The sequence below is a fragment of the Engraulis encrasicolus genome, unplaced genomic scaffold (genome assembly GCF_034702125.1).
Source record: "Engraulis encrasicolus isolate BLACKSEA-1 unplaced genomic scaffold, IST_EnEncr_1.0 scaffold_249_np1212, whole genome shotgun sequence".
In the NCBI taxonomy this organism is placed as follows: Eukaryota; Metazoa; Chordata; class Actinopteri; order Clupeiformes; family Engraulidae; genus Engraulis; species Engraulis encrasicolus.
Window position 1 is genome coordinate 50,176 of NW_026945533.1, and position 13,059 is coordinate 63,234.

At 38.8% G+C, this 13,059-nt stretch overlaps 1 protein-coding gene across 1 annotated transcript; it reads right to left on the bottom strand.

Annotated features, from left to right (window-relative positions):
- Positions 1–201: 201 nt before the first annotated feature.
- LOC134442822 (uncharacterized) lies at positions 202–3,554 on the bottom strand. Its single transcript, XM_063192779.1, has 5 exons — positions 3,404–3,554; positions 2,196–2,309; positions 1,901–2,014; positions 1,402–1,515; positions 202–673 (listed from the first exon to the last, which is right to left on the bottom strand). Exons 1-5 carry the CDS (start codon positions 3,520–3,522, stop codon positions 565–567), a joined length of 570 nt encoding a protein of 189 aa, XP_063048849.1. The 5' UTR covers positions 3,523–3,554; the 3' UTR covers positions 202–564.
- Between the last annotated feature and the right edge of the window lie 9,505 nt (positions 3,555–13,059).

The following is a 13,059-nucleotide window of genomic DNA, read 5'->3' on the forward strand; positions in this document are numbered from 1 at the left end:
AAAGAACGGAAAGGGGTAGAGAGACACCGTTTTTTTCTGATGACAGATGAGCGTCTAATCTGTGTTTTGATAGGTATGGTGTTGACATAGACACAGAACTCAATTTTCTGTGAGCCTCCAAAAAACGCCCAAAATGCTGAAAAATCTCTGGCACTCCGATGTACTCTTTTATGAAAATGGCTGGCAGCCAATGAGTTAAGCTTTTTGGCTATTTGATTGACGACATAGGCTAGGCCTACTCATAACGGCAAAATGCAAGATAGGGCTATAGACACTATAAGCGTTTCCTGGAGTAATATCAGCAATTTTACGGCAACCTATAGCCTAATAGGTGGCGTTGGTCTATGTGACAAGCCTGGAGCCTACAGATAAAACTCTAAAATAGCCTATGAATCGTGGGAAAATCAGTTTTACCACATACGTATTTAGACTTCTAACATAAGAAATAGGACTCACGGGAATAATATACAACAAGGGTTGGTGCCAATTACTGCGCTTTTCTTCTCATAACGTTCGCCAGCCATTGGTCTCAATAAACTTTGTAACTATTTGTATCACCTTTCATCAATGTCCTCTGATTCTCCACTGAGTTTGGGAGGCTCCATCATAGACCTGTCTGCTCTCCATGGAAACATCACTGGGGGATGGAGACACTGGTCTTGGTGTCTGCTCTCTACAATTATAAAATGGCAAACCATACAATTCATTTTCAAGTCTTCTACATATGTTGCAAACAAACAAACTGACTGATCGGTTCGCTCTGAAGAAAGCCATATGGGCCAAAACACGTAGGCATTGTAGCCAAATAAATAGTGTAACAATTACAACCTTGCAGTACTGTACATTTACTCGTGGCGAAAGACAAACCTTTTAGTCCGTGAGCCAGAAGGGTTGACCAGTGCCATCTGGGGGGAGGAATGCTAACATTTTTTTTTGGTAAGGTATATCCCCCCACTACTAGAAAAAGCCTGATAGCAGTTTTGGGGTGGTAGCGAAAACCCTTTTTTCTGCTCTTGAAGTTACTTGAAGTTACCCCCCCCCCCACTCACCTTCCCCCAATCAACAGTGCCCTCCACTCACCTACCTCCACTACCCTGGCCTTGCCCCCACCCAACTGTGCCCCCTCCACTCATATGCCCCCACTACCCCCAACACTGAACAGTGCCCCCCTCAATTGCCCCCACCCACCTCCCACCGCTACCCCTCTTGACTCCCCACTCACCACCCACCACTCTACATCGTCTCACCCCCCACTCACCTCACCCCTACTACTCCCCTTGACCCCCCCCCCACCCCCCCCGCAACCTACATCTACATACAGTGCCAAAAAAAATGTTAGCATTCCTCCCCCCAGATGGCACCGATGGCCAAAATTTGAGCTGCGGCTCAAGGCCTATTTACCTTTCATCAATGTCGTCTGGTTCTCCACTGAGTTTGGGAGGCTCCATCATAGACCTGCTGCTCTTCATGGAAACACCACTGGGGGATGGAGACACTGGTCTTGGTGTCTGCTCTCTACAATTATAAAATGGCAAAACCTGTGAAGGTGTTCCATTTTCCTACCAAACTTTCATTTCATTATTGCGATTATTCTTCTCATAACGTTCGCCAGCCATTGGTCTCTCATTGAAGGCGGTCTCTGTCAGAGACCGTTTCGGTCTCTATCATGGCGACGTTCTATTCAACAGTGATATCGTGGGTTTAACGAATTGAGTGCATAGGCCAAATGAGAAATGGATTTAGACAAATCATAAATGCACGCATCTACATGACTTCAGCACAATGGAGAAAAGAGCTGACTATGAATAAATATTATAATTACTAGTTATAGCCTCATTTTTTTACACATTTCAGAATACACAGATTTACTGTACATGTAGCCTAATAGACAAACCTTTACCTTTCATCAATGTCGTCTGGTTCTCCACTGAGTTTGGGAGGCTCCATCATAGACTTGCTGCTCTTCATGGAAACACCACTGGGGGATGGAGACACTGGTCTTGGTGTCTGCCATCTATTCAAACAGACAACGTATGATGCAAACAAACAAATGAATGTATACGCCCTGAAGAAGGCCATAGATAGTAGGCCATGAACTGTGTAGGCATTGTAGCCAAATAAATAGAATACAATTGCAACCTTGAGTGCCTCAGATTTCATCTGTCTTCAATAAACTTTGTAACTATTTGTATCACCTTTCATCAATGTCGTCTGGTTCTCCACTGAGTTTGGGAGGCTCCATCATAGACCTGCTGCTCTTCATTGAAACACCGCTGGGGGATGGAGACACTGGTCTTGGTGTCTGCTCTCTACAATTATAAAATGGCAAAACCTGTGAAGGTGTTCCATTTTCCTACCAAACTTTCATGGTCATGTGAGGCAGAGTGTGAAGGTGTTCAGACGCGCATTCCGAGTAAGCACGCATGGAGAGTGAAATAAAATGAAATGTTCTTACTATTTATTTTCCACAGTCCGGTTGACTTTCAATGTATACAACATATAAAGAAACAAAGGTAGTAAACTAAGAGTACACGCAACACAGTGAAAAAACTATTTCCTCTCCACGCTCTGTCTGCCAGGCACCTGTGAGTGTCCTAATTAATGATCAATCTGTGAATTGTGCCACCAATGTACATCGGAGGGAGGGGTTCACACTACCAAACTCGCATCACATGTGCATTGGGAAGACAGAGGGTGATGAGGTCCAGGTAAGCACACATAAAACCAGAGGTAAGTATGTGAAACAGAAACAGATAAACATAAAAACTTAAGTATATAATGCAAACAGGTAGCAGGCAAGTATTTAACCAACTTAAAGGGGTATGCCACTATTTTGGGGCTTAATACAGTTGAAATCGTTGGCTGGGGTTTATAAAGGTGGTCAAGTGTCTTATTTTTCATGTTAAGCGTTGTCTTACTTTAAGACAAGTTAAAAGAGGGAATATGTCGCTAAGCTAGTGAAAGTCAATGTTTCCGTGTAGCATTGTGGCATGCTACACGGATCCATTGACTTTCACTAGCTTAGCTATATATTCCCTCTTTTAACTTGTCTTAAAGCAAGACAACACTTAACATGAAAAATAAGACACTTTACCATCTTTATAAACCCCAGCCAACGATTTAAACTGTATTAAGCCCCAAAATAGTGGCATACACCTTTAGAAATCTCTCATTTACAGTTTACAATAAAACTTACAGCAAATGGATAGAAATCAGGAATAAGGCTCCAACAAAACCATACAATTTATTTTCCAGTCTTCTTACTCTTCTACATATGTTACAAACAAATTAATGCTTTTGTTTTTAAAGGTTTGCTATACACATAGGTACTAACAACAACAATAACAACAACAACAACAATGATAGTACAGAAAAGTCAGCCCCTATTAGAGGTTTCAGTCACCTTTCATCAATGTCGTCTGGTTCTCCATTGAGTTTGGGAGGCTCCATCATGGATCTGTTGCTATTCATGGAAGCATCGCTTGGAGATGGAGATGGTGGCCTGTGGTCCTGATCAGCCATTGTGTCTGAATGAAAAATGAAACAAACCAACAAAAAATGTATGTGAGTGATTCTACGATTCGCCTGCGCTTTTGGCAAAAGCAAAATGTCAATTATCCGTATTTATTTCAACTAAATGACCTAGATGTTCACATAGAGTATAAGTTTCCAAACAAACAAATAGCCTTAATCTTAAATCATTTGATAAATGGGTGGTTGACGTTTAAGGGCGTAACGCAAAAAAAAAAAAGTTTTTCCAATTCCTGAAAAAAAACGATGGGAAAAATTGAAAAAAAAAAATAGAAAAAAATAAAGCACTTAGTGGTCCGTGGAATTTCGCCTTATTTTTGCCATTTTTGGGAAAATGTGTCCTGCATCAACACATTGCATAGGCATGTCACAACGCAGGAAAATGAGGTCACACCACAGGAAATTCACTGCATTATGGCCATTTTAATCCTTTTGTATACATGACTGACATCTGAGCTCATGCTAACTTGATAATGATATTGTGTTTAAACTTGATATTTTTTTTTTCATTTATAAAAAAAACCTTTTTTTCCTTCTATAAGAGCAGTCACACCACAGGACACCATAAAATGAACCTAAGCATTACGTGACAGAAACATTGCAATATGAAGACATATTAAGAGGTTAATAGTCACCTTAAACTTCCACAGCACTCTCCAATAACTGAGGTACTGACTGGTTAGGAGCCAGTCTTTAAGACCCTTGTAGTTGGCCTTGCAGCTGCCCATTCACAAACATTGACATACATGTCACCCCACAGGACGCAATTTGTGTTACGAAATTGAACTTGTTGTTAATATTACTTGAGTCTTAAGTTTTTATCACATTCATATATTTTAATATAAAGTTAATATTTATGTTATCATAAATCATTTAAAATGTTGTTAATTAATGTATTTATATATTATATTCCAGGTTTTGATAATGTTACAGGCACACCACAGGACATTTGACATATAAACCTTTACATAAATCTTAACAAAAATGTTTTTTTCTCATCTAAGACTAATATGAAACATAATGTACCACATCTTCTTTATTGACATTTGTTTTTAAGAGGAAAAATAACAGTTTTGTAGGTTTTTAACCAATGTTACGAAAAAACAAGGCGCCACGGCTCCCACCCATATACTCTAATGAAAGCGAACATTTGCTTGATTATTTTGTCAACAGTGTTATGGACAAATACTGTCATTTCAAACATATATATATATAAATATTACAGAGTTGAAACTACATACGTTTGAAAGTGCTTATGTCCCTTAGCAATAATGTTGTCATTAATCTGTGCAACTGATAAAAAAATGTGATTATTGAGCTTCATAAGTAGGATTTTATGATTCACTATGATACAGACTGACACATTTTTCATTATAAATCCCTGAAAGGTCTGATTTGAATTTAGTCACCCTCCTTAGACAAGACTTTCTTCTCCAGAGATAATCCCTATTGTATTGTGTTCATAGGATTTTCCCAACACATAAGGGATCAATAGCACAAAAACGCTTTCAAAACACTCAACCGTGTTACTCAACTGTGTTACGGTCAACAGTGCAGGGGAACAAGTCGGCACTTTTTCAGGAGAAAAAATAGAGCAGACAAATCCATCTCCCTAGAACACAAATTATTTTGTTTGTTTGTCTGTCAATATGGAGATAAATTGGCAAAAACATACTCCTCATCAACAGTTATAGCTAATTGTAACACCATTCACGGTAACACGGCTTGACATTTCAGCCATTTTTATGGTGTTGTGCTAACTGAGGACCTCAGAAGTTCCACCACAACACCTTAATCAATTCATGTATTTGTATGCTTTATCTGTGTTTTTCTACATGTGATTTCTAAATCAGATTCTTATGAATAAGTTGATAACACAGTTGACAGGCAATTTTCCCGCTATGAGAACATGAAAAAGAATGGATTAAATTATGGAAGGATGGAGCTCAAAATTTACCAAAAAGTCTTCCAATATTCTGCCAAAGAGATTATGCCATCACGTGATGTTATTTGTATGGCCTAAGACCAAACCATTACTGATGTATGGAGGGGGTTTCAGACCGTGACACGGTTAACACAGTTTTCGTGGACACACACAAAATGGCAAATTTCATGTATAATTTCATGTATCATTTTTGTCATATACAAAAATTATGGTTCGGTATGTTCCTGGGTTTTTGGGGTCAAGGTTCGGTACATTTTTGGTACAGCATATAAAGGAATATATATTCACACTGCTACTTTGGATCAGAGATTTCATCAGTATGAGAAATAGTACTTTTCACAAAGTCTCAAAGAACAAGTCTCTACACCTGTTTTTTTTTTTTCTTGCATTCTCTCTGAGCGTTCTGCATGAGCCACTGCAGGTAGTGGCAGCATAATGTAAAAAGAAACATGAAAAAATATGAGTTGCTGGTCAATCTACCTTTCGGGACAGCTGTGTTTGGTTCGGTACAGGTCTGTTTGGTCCTTTACAGGCCTGATACTACTACTTTACTAGCCTACATACAGTACACATACAGTACATACATACATAGCCTACATACATACATACATACATACATACATACATACATACATACATACATACATACATAGCCTACATACATAGCCTACATACATAGGCCTACATACATACATACATACATACATACATACATACATACATACATACATACATACATACGTACATACGTACATACGTACATACGTACATACATACATACGTACATGGGTAGATGACAGTTAAGCAGCAAAAAAAAAAAAAAAATCACAAAACATTTTGTCTACGTAGTGCGGCAATTAATCTTTCAAAAAATCCAAGTGGTCACAATGTTGGTCTATTAATTGATTATTTATTTACATTGATAAAGCAATTAGCTGAAAATATGTCCTTTGGTGTGACGTTAAGAAATATATATATTAAATAATGTTGAAATGGCTTGAGGGAGTTTTATGTACATTGTTACACTCTTTATATTTAGTACAATATTTTAAAGTGCTAATTTAATGAGAAATAACCATTTAAGGAGTTTTCCCCCATGAGAGGCAACCTTATTGGAAACCCTCAAGGAAATACAGGGAAAACTTTCTGTTTGAATGTTCAAAATTGTCCGAATTTATACTAACATTTCAGGCATTATAATTTGCTTTTCCCTAATGCAATATTCAGTGTTAATCAAACATATTGTTAAGCTCAAACAAATATTTGTGCGTTAAAAAATGTCACACCGTAGGACATTCATGTCACACCAAAGGACAAAAATACAAAACTGAGCCAGAAACAAATGTATCAACATGACTATTTTGTCTTTTGATCATCATAATGTAATGTCGTAATCAGCCTATCCTAACACTTAATGACAGTCATGTGGTCATTAAATTTAACCTGCAGAGCTCATAAGACTCATACTGAAGTGTGACCTTGGCATGACCATCACACCTCACCCTCTTTGTACTGTAGGTATTCTCTGACTGTCACACCATTGAACCTGTAGTGTGTAGTGGCCAGTGCCTGTTTGGTATCTCAAGCTGGACAGCACAATTGTGCTATCTTCAGCTCTCCACAGTATACTTTATTCATCTATATTTCTCTATACTCTCTCACTCATCTTTCCTTCACTGTTACCGTTCTATTTTATGGTTTCAAAGCACCATTAATGATATTTCATATCCTTTGACAGTCTCTAAAATCAACAGGAAATATTCATCAACAATGCATCAAAGTATAAATTTAACTGGCCAATAAAGGAATATGCCTAAGTTATTTGAATACACAATTTTTATCTAAATCAACAAAAAATGTATAACCTGTGTTTTAAAAGCTATTTCTCAGATATCTAGTCCTTTGGTGTGACCTGTGTTTCCTTTGGTGTCACGCCATAGGACTTTTGCCATCACACCATAAGACTTAGCCCTGTCGTTGCCAACTGAAATATAATTTCACATTTAGTAAGATGCATTTGCATACATCTACATAAGAAAAAAATATTTAAAAATACACTATTGTCAAAATGTATTTTATGGCTGTCACACCAAAGGACTACAAAACTAAGCCATCTTTTTGTGGCAAAACATAATTGATTGACTGAAGAACTCTGAAAGAAAACCTAAAATCCACCTTTGCCATTGGCTTCTTAAGGGTCTCTACAGTCACAATTTATGTACAGCTGGACCTTCACCAATAGATAATTATCCATAGAATTACCCATGTTAGTATGTCACACCACAGGACATTGTTTTCTGTGACAAAGTTTCATAACTCCATACACTCTCAGAAAAACGGGAAAAAAATTAAGCATTGTCACTTGCTAAAATAGACACCTTGAAAAACATGCCAGGGTTGTTTAGACAAATGACTGAGCTTTGATTATTTATTTAAAAATGTTTTAGTATGGAGAACCAGGCTTGTGACAGTCACACCATAGGACAAATGTGACATTTGACTCAAAATTGAGTATACTTATTTAAACTCTGGATTAATTACACAGTACTTTTTCACAACATAGACTTAAGTTTAACCATTTAAAAACATTAACAATTTTGAAAGCATGAATTAACTTCAGTTTAAGAGCCTGTGACGGCAAAATGAACATGTCACGTCATCTACCCACATACATACAGGGCTGGGCGGTATACCGTTAAAAAAAGCGTTATAACGGTTTTCACCTACACAAGGTTCACCAGAACCACCTCCAGAAATGGAGATTAATTAAAATTCAGGATTTTATCTCATTTCTAAAATTTAATTTCTGCCTTTTTTTCAGAAACATTGAGATGTAAGGGAAAATCGCCGCTTATGAAAAAAAATCGTGCAGAGAACCGCGATACGCATTTGTTCTAGAATCACCCAGCCCTAATACATACATACATACATACATACATACTATACACAAATACATACATACATAAATACATATGAAGAGCTCTTTTCCAAAACGCTATATCCACCATTTTTGACTTTTTGCATTTTAATATTGGAATTGACTGCTAAGAAGTCCTATAATCCATGTGTGAATTCTTGCCATTCAAATGTTTTCAGAACATACTCTTTAAAGTGTATATCTCAGGTTATTTTTTATTCAAAATAATGGACTTCCTTTGATAGTTCTACCACTTCAACAATTATCCATCATTTTTTTCATGCAACAGGGCATCAGAAAATGAAATATAATGAGGAAAAGTGTGTATTTTCAGTAACATGTTCAAAGAATTCTAATCTATTGTGTGACGTCAGGCGAGGCCATTCAGTAGCCCGCAGTAGCGGTAGTCCTGTATTCTGTACGGTGTGTGATTGAATTATGCCATACGGGTATGAAATAAATATCATTGCCAATATTATATCATGACCGCTACAGGGTGCCATGTGACCGTGAGGCAGTAAAATAGCCTACCAGTGTTCGAACTATGCCAAAAAAAAAAAAAAAAAAAAAATGGGGGGGGGGGGGGGGGGGGAGAGGGTTACGATTGCGCTTGCCTCAAAGTGCGAGTCTCGAAAGCTTGAATTTGGAGAAGTAGGCCTACCATGTGATTTCAAATTTCAAGTAGGCCTACACTACAAATTACCAGACATTGTTAGTATCAACCTTTAATAGGTCTATCACGCCATTTCAGCATCATGTCCAAGTGGGAAAGAATGTAAACAGCGACAAATAATAAATAAATAAAACCGTTTGGGTGAATCATTCGCTCCAAGCTTTTTAACGGCAAGGTGCAAATCAAGCGGCTGCATTGCAAGAGTGCCAGAGATTACCAAATTCAAACGACTGCAAAGCAATCTGTCTGGGCACAGCGGAAAGCACCTATGCGGTCCACACGGCCGTCAGCAGAAAATGAATGAACCTCCCTTGCAATAGCCTACGTCCGAGAACATCAGTACACCGTATGTCAAATGGCGCATTTGTCTACTTGTTTCGAGCACCACGTTTCATTGTCATTGCCGCGAGTTTCTGACAAACCACATAGTTGAGCTGCACAACGTGACACTATCATACACAACATGATGAAGCGCCCCCCTCACGTTTGACATCCTCGGGCCGAAGTCTCATAAGGGGGTAAAGACACACACTTCACAGTGGTGTTGGTGAAAACGAAACGAAGTTGCCTCCCACGGCCCAAACGCAAAATAATGCCGAAAATTGAATGCCCCCTCAGTTGTCCTGGCTAGGGCAACTGGCGCGTTATCACTGCTTCTTATTCAATGTACCAGCACTTGCATTGTACTCGCGCTGCACTTGTCTCACAATGCAATCAGCTGCGTGCTCCGGGCCAAATAGTCAACTCTCCCACCTTGTGGACACAGAAGGGAACAATTGAACGCGTTTCAGACGGACGGACAGACACAGCCTACCCTCTTATAGAGATGCTGGGACGCATCTAAAAACGTGGATCCAACGCGCGTAGTAGGAAAATAGAGACTGAAAAGATACAACCAAAAGGCTCTAGGCTACTCGAAGGCTCCAGCCAACGCTGTTGAAAGATTGTTTGCCTCTCTCCCTGGCCATCTGAATGAGATGCTTTTATCAAACGTCATACCAAATCTACATAGGCCTATAGGCTAGTTTTGGTATTTATGTTTATATTTGATCTGGCGACTATTGTTGTTTTACTGTCTTGCTTGAACCGCTCTGTTTGGATTACTTGAAGACTTTCCATGGATTATCCTGCATCGTCTCAGTGCCATGAGTAACCTGGAACATAAGTAGGCTATATCATCAGAGGTGAGCTTAGTCACTTTTGGCCGCGAGAGACTTGGAAGGCGCTACATTTGCGCCACACAACGTGGATTATTGAAACTGAAGACTTGATTTCTTCTATATGGATACTTTCGTTTGGTAGGCCTATAATTACGGACAGTGCAGTTTTTTTGTGACACTCGGACTTTTTTTTTTTTCAAGGAATATAGGTTAACCGAAATAGTCCCGCCGCCGCGTGGGTTAGGCTACCTATGCTATTGATTTGTGACACGCATGTGGGTGACCTTTATTGAAGTTGCATGTAATTCTATAGAACAGTCAAAGGAAATTGAATATAGGCCATGTGATTTTTACAACAGCGACATGACTCGGGTGGTATACTTTAGGCTACTGTTTTGCACCTAGAAAAAGTTTGACGCGATTTCAGCACCATGGACAGTCACTCCCGGGCGAATATCACCACATTTTAGGCTACGCAGATCATTTCAAGAGACCCGTTTGTGCTGTTTGTAATTTAGGTAGCCTATTGCATTTAGCTGACACGATATTGGCAGTTAATTAAAAATGATTAAAAGCAAGCCCAAAAATATGAAGGGACTAGTCAAAAAAAAGAAGCCCATGTCGCATAGTCTAGCCTATAGGTCCAAGCAGAATTTGCAACCCTGCATGAATAGCATTTCTACTAAAACTAGTTGGCCAAAAGTTACTAAATCATTTGGAAGTTGTTACAGTGCCCTGCATGAGAAAAGCCGCACGATTACCGGTAGTTGCGATTTCTATTATAGGCCTGCAGGCCACGGCCGTTATATCATTAGTGATCGTCACCTCGCCTATGTAAAATTCCAGGCAAATAAAATTAGAACGTTCACCCATGGCCTCGCCTGACGTAGTCGCCAGGTTACGGTTAAACCCACATTTGCCACAACAAACAACAAAAATCGTTGTTTAACATCGTTTTTGGAGGGACTTATATATGTGGATCATTTATTGAATACAGTGTGTACACATTATCAAGTCAAGTCAAGTCACATTGATCCAAAGTGGTGGTTAACCTGCGATATACACTTTAAACCTCTATAAAATGCATTGGTAACACTTTATAATAATGTTCCTTAGTAAAGACTCAGTAAATAATTAACTAATGATGAATAAAACATTAACAAATGTTTTTTTTATTATTAACTAAGTTTTATTAATGCTTTATAAAATATCTACGAATGATATCTGCAAGATTTTACACACCTTATAACAGAGTATTTTATTAATTTACAAGCAACTTGTAAATGTTTGATGAATATAAAATATTAACATAGCATTTCCTAGTCATTTACAAGCATTTGTTTACATTTCCTAGTCATTTACAAACGTTTGTTAATGTTTTGTTCATCAATAGTTAATTATTTATAATGCTTTTTTGCATCCATTATTCTGAATTATCACCCAGTGAGCAGACGCAACGTCTTCTGATTGGCTGAGCAGGTGTCCTTTATTCCCCGGTAGCAGGACACCTATGATGTCATGCGGGCGTGCGGGCGTCCAAGTTGCTTCTTCTCTAACTTTCTGGCGAAGTGCCGTTACTAGTTCTATCGCATCTGGTTGTCTAGTCAAGACCGCGTCGTTAGTTCTATCGCATCTGGTTGTCTAGTCAAGACCCCGTTACTAATTCTATCGCATCTGGTTGTCAAGTCAAAAACCCAGTCGTCAATTCTATCGCATTTGGTTGTCAAGTCACCAACATTCTGCGCGCGTCCTTGCATACCTCCGATAGAGGCGCGTCTCACTAGATTAGGAAGTGGTGCTCATGGCAACGTACCAAGCGCAGTGGTGAATCTACTTTCTCACGAAGCCTTAGATCAACATATGAATAAATTAATACTTAAATGCTGGTGACCGGGTGATAAGCGGAATAGCGGCCTTCGAGGTGTCCCGATATCAAGGGAAAATGGACTTGGCGAAGCCAACAGCCCTTCGGCTGCGCCGTCGGGCTGTTTAGAACGCTCCGCCTCGTCCATTATTTCCCTTGATATCGGGACACCTCGTCGTCCGCTATTCCATACGTGTTACCAATGCAATTTGCAATGCAACTCAATGGAATGCCCAATACAAAAATGTCAATTTCCCAACATTCTATAAAATGGATATCTCGTTTTGGAAAAGAGCTCTTCACAAAAGTATTTGCTAACCTGCCATTCCAAACCTATATGGTTCAATATGTTGGTCCACCATTGACTATTACAGCCTCAACTGTTCTTGGAGGGCTTTTCACAAGATTGAGGGGTGTGTTAATAGGATTTTTTAACAATGTTTCCAAAAGTGCATTGATGAGGTCACACATTAATGTAAAAATTTCCATCGACACACTATACAAGGACAATAGTTGAAAAGTGCGGCTAAATATCAGCGTGTATTACAGCAATGTGGCCCACCTGCGAAGAGTTTGATTTCTTTTGTTCTTTTGTTAAAATGGAAATAGTGGGAGCAGTTTTTATGTCTAAAGGAAGAGGGTTCCAAATAGTAACCAATAGCCTGAACCTAAATAGCTTTTAGTTACTTTGGATTAAAAAAAATAAAATAAAACAGTATCTCTTGGGGTGTAAAAATGAACTGAATATGCAGTTTATGGCCCATGGCAACCATATAATCCTTGTGGAAAGGGAGGAAAAGCAAACAATATATATAGCTTTTTTAACCCCTTTGCACTGAGCAGGTTTTAACCTTATTGTCCTCAAAAGTCTAATAACCAAGACTCTCTGTAATGTCATAGCAATGTTGTTATGATTTAGTTGAGTCTTTCTAGCAAAGCATGAACTGGCAGGCACATCTGCACCAAGCG

Bases quoted from the DNA above. Each gene is read 5' to 3' on its own strand.
- LOC134442822 (XM_063192779.1), bottom strand. From the start codon at position 3,522: ATGGCTGATCAGGACCACAGGCCACCATCTCCATCTCCAAGCGATGCT. The intron at 2,310-3,403 runs GTGACTGAAACC...TTATAATTGTAG, and splicing joins CCAGACGACATTGATGAAAG to AGAGCAGACACCAAGACCAG. The intron at 1,516-1,900 runs GTAAAGGTTTGT...TTATAATTGTAG, and splicing joins CCAGACGACATTGATGAAAG to AGAGCAGACACCAAGACCAG.